The sequence below is a fragment of the Thunnus albacares genome, chromosome 13 (assembly GCF_914725855.1).
Source record: "Thunnus albacares chromosome 13, fThuAlb1.1, whole genome shotgun sequence".
In the NCBI taxonomy this organism is placed as follows: Eukaryota; Metazoa; Chordata; class Actinopteri; order Scombriformes; family Scombridae; genus Thunnus; species Thunnus albacares.
This window is the reverse complement of record NC_058118.1, coordinates 15,059,851-15,086,528: the sequence shown is the minus strand read 5'-3', so window position 1 is coordinate 15,086,528 and position 26,678 is coordinate 15,059,851. Positions and strand designations below refer to the sequence as shown.

At 39.6% G+C, this 26,678-nt stretch overlaps 2 protein-coding genes across 6 annotated transcripts; both read right to left on the bottom strand.

Annotated features, from left to right (window-relative positions):
• Positions 1-1,255: 1,255 nt before the first annotated feature.
• fhdc3 (FH2 domain containing 3) lies at positions 1,256-8,059 on the bottom strand. Its single transcript, XM_044371162.1, has 12 exons — positions 8,032-8,059; positions 7,180-7,619; positions 6,762-6,823; positions 4,950-5,052; positions 4,594-4,679; positions 4,169-4,269; positions 3,968-4,038; positions 3,711-3,818; positions 3,472-3,542; positions 3,226-3,343; positions 2,950-3,114; positions 1,256-2,531 (listed from the first exon to the last, which is right to left on the bottom strand). The coding sequence occupies exons 1-12, from the start codon at positions 8,057-8,059 to the stop codon at positions 1,500-1,502; spliced, it is 2,385 nt and encodes a 794-aa protein (XP_044227097.1). The 3' UTR covers positions 1,256-1,499.
• Positions 8,060-11,109: 3,050 nt separating this feature from the next.
• On the bottom strand, positions 11,110-26,102 carry arfip2b (ADP-ribosylation factor interacting protein 2b). 5 transcript variants are annotated; one of them, XM_044370460.1, is made up of 9 exons: positions 25,706-26,102; positions 22,914-23,024; positions 19,609-19,641; positions 17,872-17,980; positions 15,408-15,523; positions 15,042-15,263; positions 14,768-14,925; positions 14,217-14,391; positions 11,110-14,055 (listed from the first exon to the last, which is right to left on the bottom strand). In XM_044370460.1, exons 2-9 carry the CDS (start codon positions 23,010-23,012, stop codon positions 13,900-13,902), a joined length of 1,068 nt encoding a protein of 355 aa, XP_044226395.1. In that variant the 5' UTR covers positions 23,013-23,024; positions 25,706-26,102; the 3' UTR covers positions 11,110-13,899. The 5 variants fall into 5 exon arrangements, with proteins under 5 accessions (XP_044226395.1, XP_044226394.1, XP_044226396.1 ...); XM_044370459.1 differs by having other exon boundaries at positions 19,585-19,641; positions 25,706-26,100; XM_044370461.1 differs by lacking the exon at positions 19,609-19,641 and having other exon boundaries at positions 25,706-26,100.
• Between the last annotated feature and the right edge of the window lie 576 nt (positions 26,103-26,678).

Below are 26,678 nucleotides of genomic sequence, written 5' to 3'. Positions count from 1 at the left end.
TCCCCTTTTGTGTTTTCTGTGTCATTAAGATACTGGCTTCCTCTCCTCTCACATGCTCTTCTCTGCTTAAATGCCTCCACACAATACAACTTGCAAGTCTCCCTCCCCTCTCGTCCTTGGTCCAAGTTTCCCTCTACGCCACCTCCTTTCTCTTCTCTATTCATGCCTGTTTCTCATCTTTCATTGACACACACACACTTCGAACACACAGTTGATTAGCAGAGCCCTGGTGAGAGTGCAGCTTGGCGAGGACAACCGGTCACCTCTAGTCCTCAGGAGCTGACTCACATGAGATGGTCCTCAGCGGCACTCAACATGAGATCACAATGGTCTGATTGTACTCTGAAGCTCTCATTTTACATCAAACAGGTCAGTCGCTGCTGACATAGTACTCTGCTCCAAGTACCAGACTGTTATCTCTGCTTGTGTACAAGGCCATGGTTTGAGCTTTTGTTGGCCTAAAGATCTCCAACGATGAAGGAGAACTTGCATGAGAAAAGGAAGACTTCATTTTCATTGTCACAGAATAGTTCAATTCCTTAAAAACAAAAAAACCCTCTATTCTATTAATTTTGCCCCTTCATTTGAAATGCCAGGCGACTGCAAATGTCCCCATTGAGCGCTTGCCAGTGGGAGGGATGGATGTGGGAGGACAACAGAACAGTCAGAAAGGAGCCTGCATCGAGCAGTTTGTTCCAAAGAGTATTATTACACTGTGAGAGTGCTCAAAGGAAATGGCTGAAAACAAACCCTGTTGCCCAAGTAACGCAGCTGAATGTCTCTTTCTTCTCTTTCCGTCCAAAATCTCAGCTACTGTTGAGCAGAGACACCAGGGTGGCACAGTGGTACAGAAGATCATCTGGCAGCCAAGGGTGAAGGGCAATAATACCCAGTGTGTATTCACCAACAGCAGTGTGTTCTGTTCAAATGTTCTTGTCACTTGTGATGACACTATAAGCTAAAACTTTGAAATTTAAATGGATTATACTGTATGGTTATATATCCCAAAGTGTTGAAGCCTAAAGTTAAAAGCCTAACTTCCTCTGCTACCAGTACAAATGCCTTCCAGCCAGACTGACAGAGAGAAGAAATAATAGATGAAGTGAAAGGCAAGTACTGGAAACTGAGCAGTCGTCACTAAGGAGACAGTCTTCCAAGGATTTCATGACAAGAGTGGAAAAGGAGACATTTTAACCTAAAAAGCAGCAAATAACAGTTAAATGTTGTTAGGTACATAATCCATATACACGTAAAATTAAAAAAAAGGTAGAATATCACCCTTTATTGCGCACAAAAAGACAAGAAAGAAAGAAACGATTTTTGAACGTGGTTTGACTCCCAAAAATCAAAACTTTTACAGTTCAAAGCAAATCCTCATTTGCCTTGGTTTCACTGAAGGGTTAAACCATAACAGTAAAAAAAAGACAAACATTTTAGCAATCTAAAACACACACACAAACAAAAAATCACAAAGCTTTGTCTCTAAATGGATTTTTTAATCAACTATTAGATCCTTTGAAGTTTTGTTCTTCCACATCACCAGGCTTACTTCTGCCTCCAATGCGTCTGAAGAAGGATATGAATCGGGAGGTGTTCACTTGCCCCTCAATATGATTCCTTGCCTTATTGCCTCCTTGTCCTTCTTCTCTCATACTTTCTGTCCTTGAGCCAGAGGAGTATGACCTTTGAGATATGCTTCTCTGGTACAAGTCAGATGCTGGAGATTGGCTGGTTTCATCCATGGAAACAGACCTCAACATTGGACCCTGCGACACAGCTCTCTGACTGGGACATTCAGGAAGAGACACAGAACCACTAGATGGAGATGTTAGACTGTCCTGATTGGAGGAATTGGGGAGACAATTGCCTTCATCACTTTCCCAGACTCCATCATCAAGGTCATCTCCGCCAGACATCAAAGACAGTCTGTGTTGGTTTGTTGGTCTGTTTTGTAGGGGGGTATTTCTTCGGGGGCAAGTAAAAGGGCTCAGAATAGTCCACGGGGAGCCCACATTCCCATTGTTGGCAAAGAAAAAGTCTCTGGTTCTAGGGCGAGGGGTACGTGGGGTAGCTATAGTGTCTTGCGTTCTCTCTGAACGGCGAGGGGTGCCTGAAACTTTGTCCCCATCAAGGCTTCTTTGGCTGTTTTGGTAGCGAAGCACTTTCCGACTTGTCTCATGCATCTTCTCAGCTACCTCTTTGTTTTCCAGTGCTGCTACTTGCTCATCCTCTTTCTGATGTTTGGGTTGTTTCTTCTCAGTCCTCTCTTGTTTAGTACGGGCCACAGTTTTTTGTACTGATATACTGCGCTCAGAGGGAGACCCTTCAACTGTGGTCAACATGTTCTTCCTGCATCTGGCAAGACCTTCTGGAATAGTGGAGAGAAAACTGTGTAGGGCCGACTCCAAGCTGGAGGTGTCCTGCTCACGTTCAGGTCTGGGGCCTGACATTGTTGATCGGCGTTTGGTTGTACTACGCATGCTCTCCCTCCTCTTGCGTCTCTGCTCTGCTGCCTCTCGCTCTTGGTTCTCCTTCAGTCGGGTAAAGAGACAATATATTCAGGTAAGGTACAACACAGTGCAGACTATTGTGTGTTCAGATAGAACACAAGGCAAATTTTAGAGACCACAAAATTGCGCAAAGCAAAACTTTGCTTTATGTCAAACAAACCTAAAGGACTCAAGGGGGCAGGAGGGCAGAGCTAGTTAAAATTCAAAAAGGTAGGGCATGGTAAACTGCAGAGTAGAATGGTAGAACCTAATTAAATTTGCCACAAGTCTACTTATATATGCAAAAAATCTACAGCGCTCACCATGAAACTGCCCAAGGTTCCTTTGAAATTTGGTTTGTTTAATCATCATGCTTGATAGGAATACTCCTTTATATCCCTTAGTTTATTTTTTTCCCCCTATGAGGAATTTCTTCCATTTGAGTAAACTCTTTTCTTACCTGCACAGCTGTGTAAAACCGCTTGCAAAATGAATGAAAAATGGAGCAGCACTCCTCCAGTTTGAAGGTAGCTGGATCTTCACAGAAGTACTCAGCGACAGCATTGCTCAGCACTTTTAGCTCCTGGAGAGAGGACTCCATGTCAGCAAGCTTGGCATCAGCCCTCTGAGAAGTGAAAACATAAAAAAAAAAAAAGGTAGAAAGAAGAGGGATTTACAAGTTCAGTTTGTGCATTTGCTATCTTGGTGTTTTGGCGCAAAAAAGCGTAAACCTTACCAGGAAAAATGTGTCCATCTGTTTTAAGAGGTCAGGCTGTCTGCTGGTGAACAATTTCACTTCCTTGATCTTCTTCACTTCTCTCTCAAAGTCTGTGATTACCTCCTCTTTACAAATTCTGTGGCAGCCAGAAACATTTACATAACATATTCCAAAAGATACGTTAATATTTGAAGCTACTGTTAGTGAACAAAATATGCTCAGTTAAATTACCAAATAGATTGTCAGTGAACTAATGATAGCCACCTTGATGCCATCCCAATGTTTTCAAGCTGATTGGGGAAAGTCAACAACTCAGCATCGATGTCCTCTGCTTGCTGTAGGTGGAAGATAAAGGATGGAAAGCAACAGTGAGTAAAGAGATGGAATGGGAGAACAAATCAGTGACATAACTATTTAGAGACTTAGCATGACAGCATGGTTTTTCATGATTTCACAGATATTTTCTTCAGTGAGCATCTGTTCATCCCAGGGATCTTCCTCACCTTGGCAACGTAGTGCATGAGGTTCATGCCAGGCTTGTTGGCCTTGGTGTCTGCCAAGTTGAGCAGAGAGGTCATCCTGAAGCCAATGGCATTGGCACTGTAGCCACCCTGAATAATAAATTATTTGAATGTTCCATTCATTGGTATAATAAATGCAGAGTTAAAAAAAAACCTTGAAGAATAAGGGGCTTAAATGCTTCAGATATTACATTATTGTGTGGTTAAGAAAAGTGCAATTCTGAATGAAAAATACCAACAGCGTTCATGTAATTTCCAGCTTTTAATACCAGCCGAATGACTGAGTGGAGGTCATCGCAGTCCAACAGCTCTAAGGGGGGAGAAGACAAAGAGATGTAGACAAATAAACTTAATATAAACTTCACCTGAGACCTGGATGGACTAAAACAGATAGAAGATGGGACTGTGAGCAGTTTTCGTGGATGTGTGTGAAATGTTACCATTAGCTGCTTTGGTCATAACAGCAACAGAGTTCTTCACATCCTCCATAAGAGGAAAGAATTCCTCCCTTAGCACCATAGTCTTGAGGCGTTCCTCGTAGCTAAAGGCAACACACATACAGTAGTTTCACACCAGGACTATGTAAGCTTAAAAGAAATCTAAGAAAAGGCAAATTTTTCAAATGGTACAACTCTTGCTCAATGAACTGTACATGTTTTGACATGTTACTGTATATACGTATGTAGTCTGTGGTGCAAAAATGGTAGAATCATAATAATTGCATACATTTGTAGTAAAGTTAGTTGGCTGGAGATTAACAAGAACATTTATTTTACTAATATGCAAGCCAATATTCCATAACAAACAAACAAAAAAATCCCAACCCATAACCAGAACCAGTGTTATATGATTTTGGAAAACTCACCATGGCACTTTGACTAGCTGCACCATGAACTGGTCTGCTTCAGGTAACGAGGAGAGGTTCCCACTGAATGATAATAGCTGCTTCACCTGTATATTAACACAAGTTTAATTCAATGGCTTTTTGTGATCATTCCCTTGATAACACAAGTTTAAAATGTAAAGAGAGTATCAGGCTGTTATCAGGTCAGGTAGCATGACCAATATGAAGCATTTGAACTTCAGGGTCAGTATTTTTTCTAACTATAATCAGGTTGATAATGGTACACTTCTTATGCCAAGACACTCAAATGTTCATTAGTCTTATTTTACACAACCAAAGCTGTATGATGAGAACAGAAGCTGTGGAGCTGCTGTTACCTCACTTTCTTCTGGCAGCAGTTTACAAAGCTCTTTCAGTTTGCCTGATCCAAATCTGAGCCAGTTCCCGTGACATATGTCTTGCACAATTTCTTTCACTGGCCTGTAGAGGGAGACAATACAGCAATGATAAAAAGGCAGATTATGTTGCCATAATCAACATGATTTATCACATTATTAGTCCTTCTAAGTAATACCAGTTGTTTCTCTACATTCAAGGCTGACTGCTTTACATCCACTTCAAAAAATAACAAATTCAAGAAATTTAAAACTTGCTTGAGGCAGGTTCTCCATCACGGTGAGCATCATGTTCAGTTTTTCTTTTTTGTTTGAGTTTTTTTTCTGTTTGCTGTTTTTGCTGCTACAGTGCACTTAAGAGTAGAGAGGTGGCTGCTAAATAGCATGGCATTCACAACGTCAAATCCTGAAGACAAACAATTACCGAATGCACGTCATGAAAATAATGATATGAATTTAGTAGCTTCTGTTCGTCATCAGCTGACTCTCAGATATTGGATGTTGGAGCCTCCCACGTTGACCTCTACTGCAGGTTAATGTGTAACCAATTTCAATGGAACAATTTAAAGTTTTTACATTATGTCCAGGAAATAACTAAATGACTTCAAGTAGCATTATCAAGTGCACTTTCATCACTACCACACAGACGCTGATGTGGTTTGAATTTGACTAGGATGCCGAAGCAGACATAATTACAGTACATAGCTGATGACACATTTGGTATTCAAAGTTTGTGAGCTGCATGAACCTTGAACTGAAAGTGACATCATCTTGATAACGTTCGGGCACAGAAACTGACTGCAGTGCTGAAAAGCCAATTTACAGTTCAGTATTGTATGTAATACTAAAAATATCACAACTACCTAAAATGTTTAGGGAATCAAATGCAACTATACTCTGTAGTATTACAATTTGGATGTTCAAAGGGTAACTAAGTGGAAATCACTCTAACTAACAGATGTTTTACTGCTTTAGGTGTAGGACACCTCCAAGCTCTGTGTTAAATTCTAGCATCCAATAGCAGCACCTTGCATTAAACAAATACTGCAAGATATATACATTCATGCTCTCTACATCCCAAATAATTTGCAACTACTATCAGTATTCAGTAAACTGAAAACCTCACCCTCTAACTTTTAAGGGTTTGTGCATAATTTGAAAGACAAAACAGTGGTGGCAAAATGGAAAAAACACTTGTCCATCAAGGTTTCGGCAAGCACAATTAGCCGTGTTACTAGGTAGGTAGCAACTCAAAAAGTGATTGTGCCTGTATTGATCCTTTAGCAATAACTAAAATAGTTAAATAAGCAGTTGTGGAAGATGAAGTATTTTGAGTAAAGTGACAATTCAACGTGGCTACAAACTTGCTGGGTTTATCCCTCATTTCTATTCTCTCTCCTCAGCCTCATCTACTAGGTCAGCACCATGTTTTCCTATTATAAAAGTATTAATAAAGTGAGTTACAATTGTTAAAACAAAATGTTTTGTTTCCAACATTGCTACTAAACGCTCTCACATGATATTTAAAAAGGCATTTCCATGTATTAGAATATGGTCAGCTCAGATAAAGAGCCTGCTGGCTGGGTAATGATTAGCACAGTGGAAGTGGCCGGTGTGTCAAGATCCGTATTTCTGACCACTGCATACCATAGTTCTTCCACTTAGCTATAGTTTTTGTTTTGTTTCTGTTTCTTCATATGTTGCTCTGTTGTGTTCTGTCACTCAAATCAATTCATCATTTTTTTAGACACTCATTCTCACCAGTATTATAGCTTTTACTTCAACCATCCTTACCTCTTGAAATGTCTCAGGAAGATCCCAATGTTCATACTCTTTTTGGAGTCAAGAATTGTGACCTAAAGACAAAAAAACCCAACACAAGCATTAATACCAATTACAAAAAAAGGTTTCAACTTTGTGCAACCATATTCAGATGAGAGGACAAGTCCATAATCACAAATACACTTCACATAATCTTTGAGGAAGCAAAAAAGTCCCACACACTGTTTTACTTCAGCAGTTCCTCATTGATGACATGATTGGTGCAGAACTTCTTACATATGTGTTCATTACTTCCCCAGCTTGTGCTTTATGTGTCACTTTATTGTACATGCCCATAAAAACCTAGGATTGTCTGCATCAGTTACTGAAAATCAACATTTGTTAGTCATCAAATTTCAATTATGGCCTACGTCTCATCCTATCTATTTACTTGAGGCTCCTGTGGGAAAAGGTCCATCCCCTCACACTTCTTCAGACCCATGACCTTTGAACTGTGTAGTGAGGCCCGTTTGTCGACATGACTGAACAACTCCTCCATGCTTCGAAAATCCAGCACCAAGTCCCTCTGAGGCCGCTTAGACGTCCAGACATTCAATTTACCCAGGACACGCTGGCGGGGGATAGTGTCCCAGTTCAGCTTTTTCATGGAACGTCGCTGGACAGTACGAGAAGAGAAAGGAGGGGGTGGGAGAAGAGGAGGAGGAGGAGGAGGAGGGGGGGGGAGGGGGAGGAGGAGGTGGTGGTGGTGGTGGTACAGCGGTAATGCACAAGGGGGGAGCAACAGGAGAAGATGCTTGGAGACCTGAATCTTCCTGAAGTGGACAAGGTGGAGCAGAGTCTTGAGAGGAACAGTTGGGAGGAGAAGCAGCTCTTAAAATCAGCACTCCCTCCATCTGTATCTCTCAAATCCAAGGATGATGGGAAGAATTGTGTTGGTCAGTCAAATCTGAGGAGATACAGAAATATGAATCTGGTTAAACTGCATTATTTAAGACAAAAAAGATGATTCATTTGGAACATTAAATGTGTGTTTGCACTTATTGTCTCTTGTGTGTTTTAAAGCCAAAATGATTAGTCGATTAATCGATCAACAGAAAATTAATCTGCGACAGTTTTGATTGATCAATCTCTAATGTTCTTTATGATTAATGTTTTTAAGTTTACTAGTTCCAGCTTCTCAAATGTTAATATTTTTATGTTTATTGTCCTCTATTATAGTAAATTTAACATCTTTGGGTTTTTGAATGTGGGTCAGGCAAAACATAACATTTGAAGGTGTCACCTTTGACTTGGGAATCCGTGATAAACATTTTATGAAAAAAAACAATTAATCAAGAAAATAACCATTAATAATAGTTAGTTGCAGCCCATATATAATTAGTTATTAGGGACAATCTGTTTCAAATATAGTGTTTTCTCATTGTTTTATAGCTTCTGACCAATGTTTATCCATGTACAAAACCATAGAGACTATTCAGTTTCTAAATATCAACATATTTCAGCTTTCAAATATCAAAATATCATAAAGATAATGTCTCTGCAGGCTTTGCTGAAAACTTGCCAATAGCCTTAATTTCTTAGTCAGAATTCTAAGAATAGAAAAAGCCTTAAATATTTAACTTTGAGGTTTCTGTTATTTTGTATGACTTGTGAAATGGCATAACCACAGGCAGACAACATTGTGCCATCATCTTTACACTCACCTCACTCACAGAAAAAGTGTTTTACACAGTAAATGTAACTAAGTACATTTACTCAAGTACTGTACTTAAGTACAGTTTTGAGGTACTTACTTGGGTTTTTCCACTTGATGCTACTTTCTACTTCCACTCCACAACATTTCAGAGGGAAATATTGTACTTTCTACTCCACTACATTTATTTGACAGCTTTAGTTACTTTTCAGAAGAAGATTTGACACAATGGATAATATAACAAGCTTTTATAATACAACACATGGTTAAAGATGAAACCAGTGCTTTCCAAATTTTTTGGTTTTTGACGTCTTACAAAAAGCAGTGTGCAGTCGGGGTCACATGTCAGATGTCTATGAGTTGCTAACAGCTCCATTAAATAGTGGTTTTTCCCTCTAAACTGCTCTTATGGTTTCATTTCAATAAATGTTAAAATGATCCAATATTTCACCAAAAAGAAAAGATTAAAAAGTCTTCCTAAAAAGTCCAAAAACTGAAAACAAATTTGTTTATCAGAACTCTTTCTTCTCCCATTAATCATCTCATGACCCCTCAGATTTATCTGGTGACCCTTTGGAGGGGCCTGACCCCTAGGTTGGGAACCACTGGACTAAACTAGATAGATAACTAGATAAACTAGATAGAATAGATAAATAGTTCAAACTAGCTTCACCTATAGTAACATGCTGCTTACGCGATGATGCTTCAGTATTAATAATGATGTATATATAATATATCAGTCAGAGGGACCAAACCACTACTTTTACTTTAATGTAATACTTTTTCATGCAGGACTTTTACTTGTGATGGAGTATTGTTACATTGCTGTATTGGCACTAACTAAAGGATCTGAATACTTCTTCCACCACTAGCAATATTATTTTGCCTTCTGCTTCTCTTCCATGAACTACACAATAGCATAACATTTTCTCCACAAATATAAAGTCTTCCCTCAACTCACTTTGCTTCCGTATGACTGTATCACATGAAACGTCATTGAGTCGTTTTAATGCGTCATTTTAATGTTACAGCCTTCCCAGCAAAGACAAATGCCTCACACAACATACTTTATACTTTATATTACTTATTAGAGACCAGTGGTGAATTCGGCATAGATGTCATCCATCAAGCATTAAACTGCCATAGAAACTTTTAACTTTAAAATACGATTTGCGCTGCTTTCTGTCGACATCCGCTGTTTTGTTTTCGTGGAGGAAGGCTGTATTAACAGGCGAACCAGCTGCAATTAAATGCGCTTATTGTGATGATTATACTGAAACATGGAGGACTATTCGTGAGCCGAATATATAAGTGGACAGAAACGATTCTTATACGTGCCTTGTTAAAATATGCTTGCGTGTTTTGTGATAATTTAATTTGTATTTAATTTCACATTTTTTGAGTCAGTTCTTAACATACAATGAAAAACGGCTCACATCTTTACAAAAAATGCTGGTATTTTAACATATCATCCAGCACACGCAATACAAACGTAACAGATGTTGGACTTTAAACCAAAGCACCATTACAGATTAATTTTACTTACCGAGTCCTTTAAAAATGTAGCTGTCAAATTAATCCGCACTCTGGTCAGGCCTCGTGCTCCTGCAGTGAAGGAGTCTGTCTCACCAACAGCAGTCACAGGTGCAGGGCGCGCGCCTCCACCAATCAAATTCAACCCAGTTGTTTCCAGGTACAGGGAACGCCCTTTCAGGTGAGGTAGAACAGTGGTTCTCAAACTTTTTCATGTTAAGGACCCTTAAACTGGCACAAATTAGACCACGGGCCGCCATTGAATAAGATTTGTTCTCGGGTCCCCCATCTGATAAGATTTTTGCTTTTAGATGTTTTATTACAGAAAGTGTATGGAACCCATGATCAAAATAGTCATACATTCTGTCACTGTGTTACTTATAGATGGAATTATAGTGAAAATAAATGATTCCCCTTTTTGCTGGGGACCCCATAGAACCTCCTCAAGGATTCCCTGACCCCACTTTGAGAACCACCGAGGTAGAGGATGGGTAAACCTTCCCCATTTGCTAAGCAACAGGAGTTAAAAACTTCTGAAAACTTTTCTTTAAAGTACAATATCCTCATTAGGTCGGTTAATGTGACTAATAGCCTTGGCTGCCCAATTGTCATTCAAAATTTGAGTTTTCTGCTCTGTGGTTAATATTGTTGTTTATTGTAGATAAAACAGGCAGAAGAAAAACCTCCAGAACCCAAAAAATAAACAGAAAAATATGACACTGACACTTTGGAAGTGCCATTTCTCACTTCAGAATTTCACTTGTGGATTGGTGAACTATGTAAAGACATGTGAGAGACTTTATGGCCTAACTGGTGCAACCTGTGTGTGAAAACGTGTGAACTGTTGGTCCTGACTGAGAAATGTATTTGTGATATGAGAAGGAGACCTTCTGTTGGGGTTCCATTGTCTCAATAGTCAAACAGGAGAATTTAATTACATGAGATTAACATGATAAATGATGGTTGATCAAGATTACCCTTTAAATTCTTGTACATGATTGTGATCACAAGATTAAGGTTTTATTTGACTGAATCCAGATGGTTACTTCTCTATGTGCAACACTCTCAGCTACAGTGCAATACAAATGTTTCAATACAAATGAAACAAAGGAGCAAACAGGAAAACGCAGCCAAGGCATTTGAAAATGTGTAGTTTTTAATTTTGCTCCCTTGGGGTGGGGTGCGAGTTTTCAGGTCTGAGTGAGGAATGAAGGCAGAGAATCACATCAATCCATGACACGATTTCATTTATCATCTTAAATACCATTATGTGCAATCATTCATACAGTACAACACACCAGCTCAGCCTAGAAAACATTGATTGTACACAAATAAAATATCTATTTATAAATCTTGGTTCTCTCTTGGCAACAATCGAAAGACTGCGAGTCAGAGTGACTTTAAATGCTTGTCACACCTTTCCAATTTACAGGAGGTTTTACGACTACAGAGCAAAAAAGAAAAATCCTATTGCCATTCATTTTGGTGTTGGGGTAAGGAATTTGAAAGGGGCAGGTTTGGAAGAGGGGTCACATTTTGTTAATATTGCTGTGTGGCGGTCAAACAGACCAGGAGCTTACCAGAGAGATTGCAATTTTAGCCACAAGTGAGGCCGAGGTCTTAACTGAGTCACTCAAATCAAATCCACTTCCTAACATAATTGCCCCTTAAGAGTGCAGCATTGAATGTAAACCCAAAGTTTGGATTCTGCTTCAGCCAGTTTCGAGATTGAAATTAACAACAGTAAGCACGGCATTATGCAAGTCCACATGAGCTGGCGCACAGAAGGCCGGGAGTAGAGCATCGGTGCATTCACACATATCTGCACCTATACTTTGGATCGCTGCCTGCCATGCAAATACAGAGGAGACAAGAAGCTGGAGGACTAACACATTTAACTGATGGAGATGTCACAGAGCTCTCCCTTGTGTTACTAGAGACTCTCATGAGTTAAATGCAACATGGTAAAACATGACAATCATTACACGAAAACACTTTCAATCGATTGACATATTTGGAGTGTATCAATTACAGATTTGGTTCGCCTGAGGCATAATTTCTTGATAGTGTGTAGTGTTGTCATCTGCAAAATGCCATTAATGCCATACTCATGAACTTGGTAACTTGCACAAACTGTTAGTTTCAGTGTACAATATGCTGATTCCAACACATAAGATGAACATAATAAATACAGTGATGCATTAAAAAAAACAAAAAAAACATTACATATGTAGTACCATGCCTATGTCTTATGATAATACCTTGTCTTAATTGTCAACAATTGGTGATTGTTTCCTATCATTACACCCAGACAATGTTTCTGTTAAAAAGGAGATTAAAAACAAATGATGAATCATTAGTGTAACTCCAAACCACACCTACTAAATTACGAGATTTTATGTTGAAATATAAGAATTAGTCATGTTAGATAGCTAATCTTCAGTGTGAAGAAAGGTAAACATTCGCAAATATATTCTGCTTTAGTAGGGACTGAAATAAATGATCCTAGATGGTCTTAATGTCAAAAACATACTTCAACAATGCATCACTGTGACATCTGTCCTTCTACCAAAAAACAAGAAAAAAAAAAAGAAGATAATTTCTTTTAAATACAGTCATTAAAACAGTTAAATAATGGAATTAATCCATTCAAGTTTGTCAGATCATGACTGACTGGTATACACATCCTACATACAGTACCAGTTAAAAGTTTGGACACACTTACGTGGAGGTGTATCCCAACTCCAGACTGGTACTGTTGGTCAACTGTCACTCAACAGTACACAGTGAGGTCATAATCCAACAAACACCTCTTTCAATTCTCTTTGGGTAAATAAAATACAATTAGTAAAAGACCCAAACCAGTATAACTTTGGGAAGCTGTGGCATTGCTTGTTAAATGATCACTGCATATACCAGCTGAAGTCAAAAGAATTTTCAAGTTGCATTTCTGACAAATACAGACTAAGCACTGCAGTACTTGCAGTCTAAAACACCAGCACATATGGCCCAAACAGTATCTTGTCCATAGCTGTGAAGCACAGGACATACAGCTGACTACAACTGATATAATAGGGAAATAAAGAGATGACAAATTAAGGAAAACTAAACTAAAACACAACACTTGTGTTTTTTTTATAAACTACAAAACAATTACATAATGTATTTCAAAAGTGAAACAGTACTTAATTTTAAATGTACATTGATTTGAAATGTCTGGACATTCCTTTCCAGTGTACCATACAAATCCCCTTCATATGTAGAGTTTGAAATCTTTTTCAGAACTTATCTTTATTCCTCCAGGCCACGTGTTCATTTAGTACATTAGCTCATATATAAGGAGGCACACAAGGAGAGGGATAAGGTCTGGAAGAGTTTTGATGTAGTGTTTGGTTACATCTGTGTGTGTTATAATGGTTTTCTACCATTTTGCCTGTTCTCATCTGTCTCTGTTACTAAGATGGTGTTGGGTTGAAGTTGAACTCAGAGCACTGGGAGCACTTGAGGAGTACAATAATGGCCATAAACATGACTAACACAAGCTCACACAGCAAAACAGTGTTGAGATACAAGGGGGTCAAGTCAAATAGGAGAAAGAGAGGAGGGAGAGATGAACAGTCTCTCTGGGAACAAAGCACAAATAGGATTAGAGTGAAAAAAAGGGAGTTGGTAGGAGAGGCACTAAAAGCCCCCTGACTGTTCATGAAACTGGCCACTTGTTTTCCTTCTGCATTTGGCCCATTTATCAATAATACCCTGCAATTCATCTGTTCAATCATACAGTCACACGCTCATCTCATCTCTTCTTCCACCCAGTGATCTATACGTTTCCCTCTGTAGTGGTCCTCTGTAAGTTGGGGGTTTCAACAGGTAACAGGTGGAGGTGGTCGAAAAAGAGGACTGCAGGAGGTCCAGCAGGCACTCTCACTGCTCCTCTAACCAGGAGGGCTTGTCGGCCCCTGGAGGCCTCAACTTTATGTTGAACTGCTTCAGCGTCTGCTCCAGCTGCTGCTGGTTGCCAGCAAAGTATGCCGAGATGGCATTATGGAAGAGGAGGAGCTGCTTATGCATCACCTTCACCTGTGTGAGACAAAGGGAGACGGGGCAGCTTAGAGTTTTGTTTATGCGTACTATCACAAAGAAATGTGAACACATTGAGTCAACCTGGATGTATATATTTCCCCCCCCCCCACTTACAAGGCTGCTGCTGATGATGATGCAGCCCTTCCCTGCCAACTAACCTTATTCTCCTCCAAGAACTTGAGTTTAATGGTGACATCTGAGCGGAGCCGTTCGTACTTGTCCTTATGGACTTGGTACTGTTGCTGAGCAGCATCTATGCGGGCCATGGCTACGGCGTCTCTTGGACCCAAACTCAGTTCCTCCAGGTCTGACCTGTATGCGTCAAACTCCAATCTATACAAAAAAAAAGGAGGGGAGGGAATATATGAGGTTATACTTCAAAGATCCAGACAGGATAATGATTTCTAAACATAATAATAAAAAAAAGGTGGTTGCATTAAATACTCATTTTAGCTTATACAGATGGAAACAATTATTTGTCTTATATTTCAGGACTAATATCATCTTTTTGGGAAATACAAAGCACACCAACGCTGCCTGGACCCTATGTGTGCACACTATAAATCAATTTAATGAAATTATAGCGTGCACAATGACAACATCAATATTTCTGTGCTTATTTTTGGTGTATCCCTTTGCTAATCCTGCTGTAAAAAAAGGGTTTATTCAGTCTCTTAGATGAAAAGATTCATTAATATACTGTCTTTACCTGGCATTCTCATACATCTTGATCGTCATCAGGGTGTCCTCCATGGTCTTGTTGACCAGTGTGTTGATGCTGGACACAAAGAAGTTAATGGCACCAAGTAGAGTCTCTCCATTCTTACACAGCAACTTCTGAGTCTCTGCATTGTAGCCAAACTCATCCTATAAAGGGCGAAGAAATCGTTAATGCACACAACAGAATGTGGATGGTATTAATTCTTTTAAAATGTCAGCATAAATCTAACCTAAAGCTACATGGATAGATTTTAAGGCCTCACCCGTAGCTCTGGGGATTTCTGACTGAGATCAGCGAAGGTGTCACCCAGCGCATGCTGCGTCTGCACCATGTTGTAGAAGTGGTTGGTCAGCGCTCTGGCCAATCGCAGCACATTCTCATATTTCCGTTTCGTGTCTCTCAGCACCTCGATCTGGGCCTCCAGCTCCAGGTCCACAGTCCTGGAACCCCGACCGAAACGCTCCGAGATCATTTGCTTTGTACACTAAAACAATGAAGGAAGACACACAAGGACATTAGCAAAACAATTTTAAGGCACTAAAATAAAATCACCAAGTAGCTCTTTATCATATAATGATAATCTATTGGCAGTTTTACTTGTTAGTCAGCATTACATAACCTCATGTACCTTGTAAGTGTTGAGACCCCACTTCTTCACTGTTTCTATTTTCTCCACAGCAACACCTCGGGTTGTTTCCTCTGCCGTCATTGAAGAGCTGCTGCTGCTGTGGTGCATGTTGGAACCTGAGTGATAAAACCCAAATGTAGAGACAGAAGAAGATGGTAAATAACAAATGAAAGCAAAGAAACACTCACAGGTAAACAAAGGAATATTAACCCCAGCAAAGAGTAGACCAAACAGAGAATATTTAACTACTAAAGTGTGTTCAAAATGTGCTGCATTTAATAAAGACCAAACTGAGGATGGTTTCTGAAATCTGTCATTTATCTTCCAACCCATGCCCATCACCACTAGCCTTTAAACCAGTATAATATCATGCATAGCAGTGAATGAATGAGTAAAAGGCAGAAAAATGCAGAGGATGAAACAAAGAGGAAATAGTGAGACAGCCTTGTGTTGCGGACACAATTTATTGTTGTCCTGGAGGTGTGATAAAAGGTGCAAACAGACTGCAGAGTCAGTGCTAAAATTTCAATCTCATTAATTCATATAGAGTCCGTCGAGTGTTCAACTTTTTTTCCCAGTACCTTGGTATTCATGTGATTGGCTTGCTATGTGGTGGATGACAGTGCTGCTTGGGGGGACGCTACCGCGCCTGGCCTTCATACGCAGGTCTGTGACAACGGGTGGGTGGTTGTAAGGGAGGGTTTGCATGAAGGAATGGTTCGGCGTAAGTATGGATTAGAGTAGAGGTGGGGATTTAAATGGGTTTTTCGGGTTTTTTGGGTCAAATTGTGGGAACGATTTTGTTTAGGATCAGGTGTATACAGGAAGTAATTATCAAGGTTGAGCAAGTGTGCCAAAAATGGAATGATAATGCAGAAAGGTAGAGTAGGAGAAAAATTGGGAGGAGGAGCAGGGAGATGCAGAAAAGACAGAAAAGTAAGATGACAAAAGGGAGAGGAAGAGGAGGGTGAAGAACATGTAGGAGGGGATGGTGAAAAGGATGTGGAGGACAAAGACAGACAGTACAAAGATGAAAAAGACAACATTTAGTGCATGACAATCAGTGAACAATGCAAATGAGTGAAGATGGAAGACGGGGGCAGTTTGAATTGCAGCAGCACTACAATAGTGCGATACTAAAGACGAATCAATCTTTCATTGCCGTCGATATTCAAGGTTTTAAAAACAAATACACTTTGTGATAAACTTGAAGATGGTTGCTGTTTCGCTACAGAGAAGTTCAGAGATCAGTTTATTCTGGGAAAAACAAAAAAAGCAAAGACCCATTAGATGATGTGCTTAAAATCCCAAGAGACACCAACCTGACAGGAGAATACGTAAAAGAAAGGCAGTGATAGAAAAAAAAGGCACAATATGTCCAAGAAAAAGAGCAGCAGGTAAAAATATGTGTAGGTACTGTCCTTCTCTACCCTGAAAAACAGACAAATTGATGAAGATGAGAGGGACAGAGAAGCTGCTTCCCAGCTGTCTAAAACTAATTCAGAAAGTATAAAGAGCGTCTTTCCAAAATGAGATATGAGAAATATCCACTAAAAAAAAAAAAGAAAAGTAGAAAATCATGATGTCTCTTTTTAAAGGATTACAGTTAACAGAAAAAGTTATTGCTTGATGATTCTGAACGACTATATTTACACGCTGGATGTGTTCCATCATCTAGAAACATCCCCCATCTCTCTGAAAAATGGTTATATCACATTTTGGAAATTGGCTCTACGTTATTAAAAATAATTAGGTCTAAGGAGCAACCTAATCCTGTAACTGGGATCCTTTTGTTAAACTCTGCATTGTAGCGCACAGCGGGGCCTGAGAGAGAGAGAGAGAGAGGGAGAGAGGGAGAGTGTAACAAAGATGAAGAAACATTAGTCTCAAAAAAGCAGCAATGAGAGTGTCATTGTTTCCCTCTGAAACTGTAATGCTTTGAACTTGAAAATTGCATTAATCTCTCAGTGGAGCCTCTGTTATCACACAACAAATGAAGGAAGTTTTGTTTATTTGTTTAGCATGGTATTTCTGGTATGTCTTTTTTTTTTTTTTTAAATACAAAGTTTGGGACTAAAGTCAGTCAAAACATTACATAACACTTTAGTACTCACAGGCTGTTTTTTTTTTTTATCAGCAATATATTTCATCATTCATTCTGCCACCCTGCTTTCTAAGGCACATTTTCAGATACAGTGGAGGTCTATGCTAGTGATGAATGAAAATCATTGAATCAGTGATGAATCAGAGCAAATTGACCACCAGTTATCGCAAATTAATGGCTTGCGTGATCTCACGGGAAGATGATATGAGGCCCCAGAAGTCAAACACTTCATTGTCCTCTGAATAAACTCACTCAGTGAGTCCAGAGTCGGGAGACGCGGCGCAGAGTCAACAGAAGAAGTCAAAATGAGAGAGCTGAGAAAAGACTGAAAAGATGTCAGAGACAAAGAGTGAACTCTACCTTTGATTGAGCTGGTGGGGATGATACCCTCTGCTGTTCCTCCATACCCCCCAGATACAATGCTGGTCTCGTTGAGATTCGGACCCGATACCATCACCTGCTGTAGGTCCTGCAAAGTTTAAACGGGGGAATAAAAAAAAAAAGAACAAAAAAAAGGGAAGAACGGAGGGGTGAGGGTTAGGGTTGGGGTATGTAGACAAGGATATTATGACTTGAGTATTAAATTAAGGCAGTGTAGACAATGTATGTTAAAGATTTATTCACTAGAGGGAGACAAACACTACTATGTTAGGAAGGTTAGTCAGTACACACAGTCATCAAGCAGTGTCTAACTTTGACGACTTATCTGGGAGTCAACAGGGAAAACTCTGAAGTGTGTGAAAGACAGAAAACACACCGCTAAAGTTCCCAATCAATAATTAACCCAGCTACGACTTGAGCTGAATCTCCCGCTACGCTGCTGTTGGGAGCAAGCACAAAGAACTACTACACCATGGCAAGCAAGCAGTGACTTTAATGATCTATGCAGCAGAAAACGCTCAAGCAAACTATTTTCTCCTTCCAAAATGACGACCATCGTTTTCCTTAATTTAACTCACTGTTTTCCTCTGTTTGCCTCCCTGCTCGTGTGTCAGCTAGTAAAGAAAAAACAGTTGTGAGGGATTTATGGGAAAAGGAAAATCTGGCCTGAACAGATTTTTCACTTTGGCGAAGCATATGTGGAGCCCAGGTTCCTCCAACAAATAGGTTTTAATTTTACTCATGCGTGTAGCCGTGAGCAAACCTCTCATTTCATTTGTTGTTTAACACTACACAGAAAAGTCTGGGCAAAGACCCATATTGTCCATCATAAAATACAAAGGGGAGCATAATATATAGGACACTTCCTGAAGCCTGGAGCTCAGAGTCAAAGTAAGACTGTGATAAGGAAAGTTCAGACGAATGCTCTGGGGGGGTGAGGAAGCAGTTTCCTTTTTATAAACAAACGCAAAGAGTATGTTTGATACTAGCAAAAGGAAGTGAAAAAGAATGTTGCTGTGATTTGTGTCGTTGGAGGTTAAACAGTGTTCACTGTGGGAGATGAGTATCTTCTTACGAATGTATCTAGGCTCTGCTTCGGGGCCTTATCTGTTTGTCGACACAGACCTACAGCAGTAGTCAAGGACAAACCCTCTCTTTCTCTTTGCTTTCTTGCCAGAACACATTTCTCATTACGACTGAAACATCAAAACAGAGCAAGTGAAGCCAATTCACATCAACATTACAGTATTAGTATGACACGATGATTATTAGTGTGACACCCTGTTTTGTCAAACGACACCAGCTAAAATTAAAGGAATTACACTCACACATCACATCAAGTGCACACACACACACACACAGATAATCTACACTATGTTAGCTCGCTCAAGACAACACACACTGGATCGTTTTGAACCTAAAAGATCAAATGAAAACAGATTTTAATGTTGAGACCCAAATGTTTTGTTTTGTTAACACTCCTTCCAGCTAGAGTTAGTAGGAGCCAAATAGCCGGCAGTACAATTCAAACTGCACAGTGGTTTGCCATAAAAATGAAATATTGTATCTGACATTTAGTGAAATATACCAATATAGTGATGTGAGGCAATTTAAAGCTTTATAAAGTCAAACCACTGAACAGTACTAACACACCAACATAAACACACATAAATGCACAAATGGCCTGCTCACCCTGGTGCCTCTGGAGCTCCCTACCTTCTCATCTAAGCTCCACTGCAGCTTTGCAGCCTGCACAGAGATGGAGGAGGGGGGAGGGGAGGGGGGTCAACATACACACACACACACACAACAACAACAACAAAAAAAAGAAGGAACAAATAGAAAAAGGAAAAGGAGACAAAAAGAAAAAATCCATAACTGAAATCATGAAACAAGATACAAGGATGTAAAAGAAATCCCAGAAAAAAAATCATTGTAATGTCCACAGACAGCAGTGATGTAGGATGAAGAGCAGTGATGACTGATATCACAGCAGGTCAGCTCAGGATTCACTTTTTGAGCTGGTTTATGTTAAAAGTTAGTGGATCATCCAGTTAACTGGAAGAACATATTTTTCTTATTTTAGCTCATTTTCCATCTTTGATGTGTTACCACAGCTCTGCTATGATATTATGACATCACTGTCTAGACAAAGAAAATACTGATTTCTGATCCAACAGTGCAAACATGAAGATATTTATTTACAAGACATTTACAGACATTAAAAGCGACATCCCAGTAACATTAGGGGGGAAAAGTAACACTGGGGGGAAAAAAACTTAAGAAGGAAATGATGTGTATGCACAAAAAACATCCACATAAAACACAAAATTTAAGTGGCCAGACTCCAGTTGGAAAACTTTGATTGCTGGGAAAGAAAATTCTCTATTTTACCGACTGATTTGAGGTCATGTCAGGAGTAACATGGTCCTCATCACAGCAACAGTGCAATGACCATTTTAAACATTTAGCCTCTTGCAAAGATGGATATTTAAATGAACCATAACAGCAAACAACTTAAAAACATATGAAACACAACGGCAAAGCTTGTTTAATTACATTTTCTACATTATCTCTCTCTCTCACTAGAGATCTGCCTCATGCTGTGGCATCTGTTCAATGTGGGAGAAAGCTGACGCAGAAACGTGTCCCTCCCTCCACGCTTTGTTGACACAGCGCCTGTTCCCAGAGATGAAGGAAACTATGGCAGCTTTAAGACATCATAAAGTAATCTGGTTGTCATATCCTAACACTGACGTATGAAAATGTGATGAAGGTTTATCTACAGATGTTGTACCACAAACAGATGCCGTGGCATGATAGGTGCTGGCTCGATAGCAAAGGCTCTGTTCTAAAATGCCACAAGCCGTTATTTTCAAAATAACTAAGCTGCTTTGAGATTCAACAATATAATTACGTTATCCGCAAATTAAAAGCACAAGTGGACACCTATGAGAAATTGAGTATAACAATATGAGGATCTTAAAATTCTGTTGATTCTCAGCGTAGACACCAGTGAGTCACTGCGATGCATCTGATGTTTTTGCCAGGATGCTGCTGGCAGTCGAATCTCTCTGTCACTCTGTCAAGAAAGCTGCCAGTCACATTCACTGCTCTGACACACACGAGGACACAATGCTACAACATCTGAAACCAGACATCTTCTCCTCTTTAACCTGCCAATCTTCATCTCTCTGTGCACGAGCGATACTGACTGCACAGCAGATATCAATCTGATTTCAGAGGGCTTTCACCCAAGGACAAAGCACAGCCAGTTTCAGATTAATTGCAGAGTTGCTATGACAACTGGTTAATATTCAGCACTAAACAGCGCAGCTTAAGCACTTCTCACAACACAAACTGAGGAAGCCACACCAAACGGTTGAATACTTGCTTCAACCATGCAAGCTTACTGAGAAGGTAGGATTTTCTTTTACAGCTCTGAGTGGAGCCACATAGTTTGTTTAGCAAATAACACAATTAACTGCCAGTGCTTCCTCCAGGATCTTCAGTCTATTTGTCCAACAAGGTGTGGCTTTGGTATGCAGAAGAATGACAACGTGTTCCACCTGACTTACTCTACAACTCCACAGTTATCATACTACCTGACCCTGACAAAACACACTCCTGTAAATGCTGGAGATGAAATGTTGCAGCTAAACCAGCACAGTGTCTTTTACCTTCAACTCATGGCCCACGAGTGCTTATTTGTTCTGTAAGCAAACAGTCCCCACCTGGAGGGCAACAACTACATCTGAGAGTTTAGCATTTCAATTCAACACCTAGTGTTAAGGTTAATACACAGGAGATGTGTCTGCAACCATGAACAAGAGGCCACGTGATCTGTTAACGGGAACAACTGGTTCCCAAGGAGACAGCTGGACTCCTACACCTGATTTCCCAGCAGGATCTCTCTCATGTAGCTAGGCAAGCTAAGCAACACAAAGACTTCTAAAAGAGTTATACAGGCAATTCTAATACAATAATAGTTGAACCCAGGAAGAAAACAATATTTAAGTATTAGAATACAACTTCTGAACGATCGCTCTGCTCTGAGCAGTTGAACACAGGTACTTTAAGGTGAAGTGAGAAAGAATAACAGTGAATGACCACGTGCATACAGCCAGTGTTCAGGACTGACAACTGAGAAGAATGAGTCCTGAACTGCACTGTACATATTACCGCAGAGCAGAGTGGTACTATGGTGTGAATGGCATGGAAAGAGCCAGCTCCCTTAGCTAATCTCGTGATAGCGAAGAACAATACCCATAACAATAATGTCAAACCTCAAAACAACCAAAGGCACACATTTATCCGTCACACTGTGAGAAACTCAAGAATGTGGGTTTGATTTTTGTCATGTGAATGATTTTAAACCTTCAGGGATAATACTGTATTACTGGATATATATCAACGAGTTTGAGGCTATTATTGGAAGGTCCCTTAGGAGAAAAACTCAGGCACAACAAAACAATAATTGGGTGCCTGAAGAAAGGTCACTGAAGATTTTATAAGAAAGTACAGCATAACATATAAAAATTAAAAGGTACGTTTAAAATACATTGTCTCTTTTTGTTAACAAATAAACATGTTTCATGACTAAACTAACTATAACAGCAAACAAAAAAAAAATCAAATCATCACTGCTGTAAAAACACACTTTGATGCAACAGTATATATGTGATGTACCAGCTGTAAAGGGCCAATGAGCCAAAGCATCAGAGTAAGAAGCTAAGTAATAGGTCTAGCAGGAGATTCAGTATGGGAGATTTGCTTTTATTTAGTGGAAAATACAGTGAAAGAGGATGTCTAACAAGGAAATGGAAAAATAAATGGCTCTGTCTCTGCACCCTCTTCTGTTTGCTGCAGTCTGGCTTTCAGTATGCAAATGATCTTTAGTCAGCTCAGGATTGCAAAGTGGGTAAACACAAACCCTGTGTAATAGCTTTTAAAATAACAACACAGGGCAGTCTCAAGACGTTAAGAGTACACTGTCGACAGATCCAGTAGCTGTGACCCACCTGTTCAAGGCTGTCGTCTTCTGCTAGTGTCCCCGTGTCGCCGTTACTGTTGATAGGAATCTCCATCGTGGCAGCTTTACTCATAATGCTGTCTGTCATAATGCACTGTGTCTGTGAGAAAGACAAAAAAAAAAATAGACAGAGAGAGACAAAGTGTGGATGCAGCAAAGTGTGAGAATAGAGTGAAAAAGGCAGGGATGGATAAACAGTAAGGCCTAAATGCTGCTTTGAAGAGGACGGACCAAATAGCGTAGTCAAAACAGCCAAATCATTAAGCAGATGGGAATATAATTGCTGCGAACAAGCGGAGGGGCTGTTTTCAAAGAGCAAGGCTACCGCTCGGCATTAAAAAAAAAAAAAAAAAAACACCTATGAAAGCTCAACGCACAGGAGCCCGCCGCTACAATGAGCTGTCTTGTTGAAGTGGCCACTCTACTCTCCAGCTCAATTACAGGACTGTATGTTAGCCGCGCCCGCTCGCTTCAAACCCCGACTAGAGGGGCGACGGCAAAATGTTTACATCAACATAGTCTATAGTTATTCAAATACCTGAAACTGATTTGGTCTGCACCTAGTCGCACACTGAAGTTGTACGAACACGTGCAAAACAACATTTGCAAAAAAAAAAAATACCGGACAAGAAGTCATATAGCTCCTATTTTTGGATAGTAAATGAATTCACAGCTAAATGAATTCACTCGCACGAACACTAATGAGGGGTCTGTTTGTATGTGTGTGTGTGTGTGTGTCACGTGGCCACAGATGATGATGATGATGCAAAATGAGGGTCAATTTGAGGGCCTGCAGATGTGAAAGAGGCTCATCAGAGGTTTTGACATTGCAGAGCAGGTTGTCGGTTAAACATTTAGCTAAATGTCACACCTGGATGAACTCCAGCATGCACGCTAGCTCTACACAAAGAGATAAGCCCATAATACTGCAAGTGAGTCATTATGCACTGGTGTGTATTATGAGTTATATATGTACATTCGATCAAATGGATGGAGAACAATCGGCTGGTCTGTTGTTGACTATGTGAGTTTAAATCATTGCAGTTCATAAAGAAGGGAAACAAAGTCTGGCAGGTAACAGAAATAAATGCATCAGTGTCAAAATAGTCCTTTACTTCCACTCTGATTGGTAAATAACACATTAACAAACTAACTCACTAAATTATCATTCTTATTTCAACATATGTGTCACAATGTATTCAGAATACTCTGCATTTAATTGATGGTTAAATGTTGATGGAAGATCATGATTAATATGTATATTAGGCTTTTCAAACCTACTTGATGTGTAATCTCAGATGCATTTTAATTACTTCACATCTAATTAATGACACTGTGCAAATCAGTTTTACAGGATATAACTCATATGCAGTAAATATAGCTATTATAATGAGGCTTAGTGTCCTAACTTGAAGGTAATTGTAAGGCAAGTTTGTGGGAGTTAGATCACTTGCTGGCACCGATGTCACAGATGATGTTTGAAGGGAGGAGTGCTGCTTGTTTACATTTGCTCTGACCTCACCTAAGAGGTCTTTTCCATTATAAAAGCACACTTTGCCATGCCCAGTCCATTTCCTGAGGAATGACACTTCTGTTGACTTTACGCATTAGAACTTGTGTTTATCTTGGCCAAAAATACTATTACGCAAAAACACTCCTTTAAGACAGCTCACTGCACTTAAGTCAGAGCTTCTGGGTTAAACTAAAAACAACACGACATCTTCTTCATATTAATACAAACTGTTCCACCCTATAGTGTCCTATACTGGTAATCCAAAGAAAAGTCTGCTTACTGAACTGAGATTTTAAATTCGAAGTACAAGACACTGAGCTAAGCACTTTTTTATCAGAGACTAAAGGTCTCCATAGAGCAACCAGGTCGTCTGCTTTTCATAATACCTGCAGTACATCTGGAGGAGGCCCTGATTCAGCTACAACGTTTAGTCTTCACTAAGTGTCTCCATCTACTATGTTTTGCCTGTCAGTCAAGTCCCTCACTTCAAATCGATGTGAAACATCAGACTACTGCACCTAGGCTCAGTGATGAACTTAACTATTAGTTATTGACAGTCTATTATTGAAAATGAGCAGCTTCCACAATAACTTGAAATGTGCATTTTGCAGCGCTAAATGTGCTACAAAAGAGACTATCCACTGTGTTTCATTTTGTATGAATTTCTGATATCTAGTTTCCTTTATAAATCTAATAACTAATAGAAATAAATAAACTAAATGAACAATAGAAGGGGGGTAAACACTGTTAAGATTTTTTTTCTTTATTAACCTACGTCATTAACGTAGAATGAGTGCATTTTTGCGAAAAGAACATTAGGTTAAACAGTTAAAAATCCTAAAATTAACAATTGAAGGAGGAGACCAGGCTCAGGGTCCATATCACACACGGCTGGGAACTTTAACAGGTGCAGCTGCACAGGTGCACAGCTGTTCTCTCTCCGGCAGGTAACGCTGGCTGGCAGGAGGCCTCCGGTGGGTTCAATCTGTCCAACGCGGTGGGGGTTTATTCAGGCCGTGAAAAACAACCGATTATAATCGCTATTTGACGAGAGTGTGCAATAGACAGAGGCATATTTTTTTTTTAATGAAATTAATTTTCTTTCTGGAAAAGGCCTACTTGCAGTTCTCTACATGCAGCTGCAGAAGCTGCTTCAATATGTGAGTTCACTGTGCGTAGCTGGCAGGTTAAAAAATGTAGAAATGTAAAATCCCAAACCCAGACATAAAGCAGTATTGTGGTTAACAAACAGTGACGGACTGTCTTACCGGTGTGTCGGGTCCCCGTCGTAAAAAACAGAGCTGTTCGGTAAAGCTAACGAGCAAGCTAATAACCGGCTAACGCCAGTGCATCCCAGACCACTGGCGGAGATTAGCGGAGACTGATGTGTCTTTTGTCAGTCCAAGGAAAAACTGCCAGTAGGAAAAAATGCAGTGTTCTTAATTAGGAATATTTTAATGACATAGCCGGGTTAAGTCTTGTTCTAACTGCGTTTCTCTTCAGAGTCTTCGTAAATAATCCTCTATCTTCTTTTTTAATGAATGCAGGAGGGACGCTTTACGGAACTGACGACACCGTGGAATTCATTTTGCAGACGCGCTCCGACTCAAAGAGCGTCTATTGTTGAGAGGATGAATCACTCGTTACGAATCCAAAAACCTGCCACGGTGTCTAATCAGCGCTAACTTCCACCTCCTGCAATGTTAAGCTATGAAGATTGCAAAACAGTTTGTAACATTCAAGTCATTTCTGTTAGCATTTTCATGTATTTATAAATATTTAAAATTATGATATTTATTTAAAATTACACACATTTATAATATGTATAATATATCTAAATAAAGTTATATTCGAAAACAGAGATTAAAGGATGGGTTAAAGATTGTCCTAAAACAATGGTTAGGTGCCCAAATGAACGCTGACACATGTTTTTCTTGCTGTAATCATCCCTCCTATTCATATTGACCAGTAAGAGATGCTGAGATGATTCTGTCCAAAATGTATTTAAAAGTTTGCTGAGGCTCAGCCATCAATATTAATCAAATAAAATCAATATCTTTCAAAATTACAGTCTTGTTACGCTCCTTCCACTGCAGCTGAACAGGAAAACGCTGTCTATCAAGAGGGAATTGTTTACTAAAAAAGACTAATTTTGGAAAGATATCACCTTTTATCTTCTTTATTTGACTAACTCGATGGCTGAAGCCTCATATTATGTTCAGATAAACTTTTAAATGCATT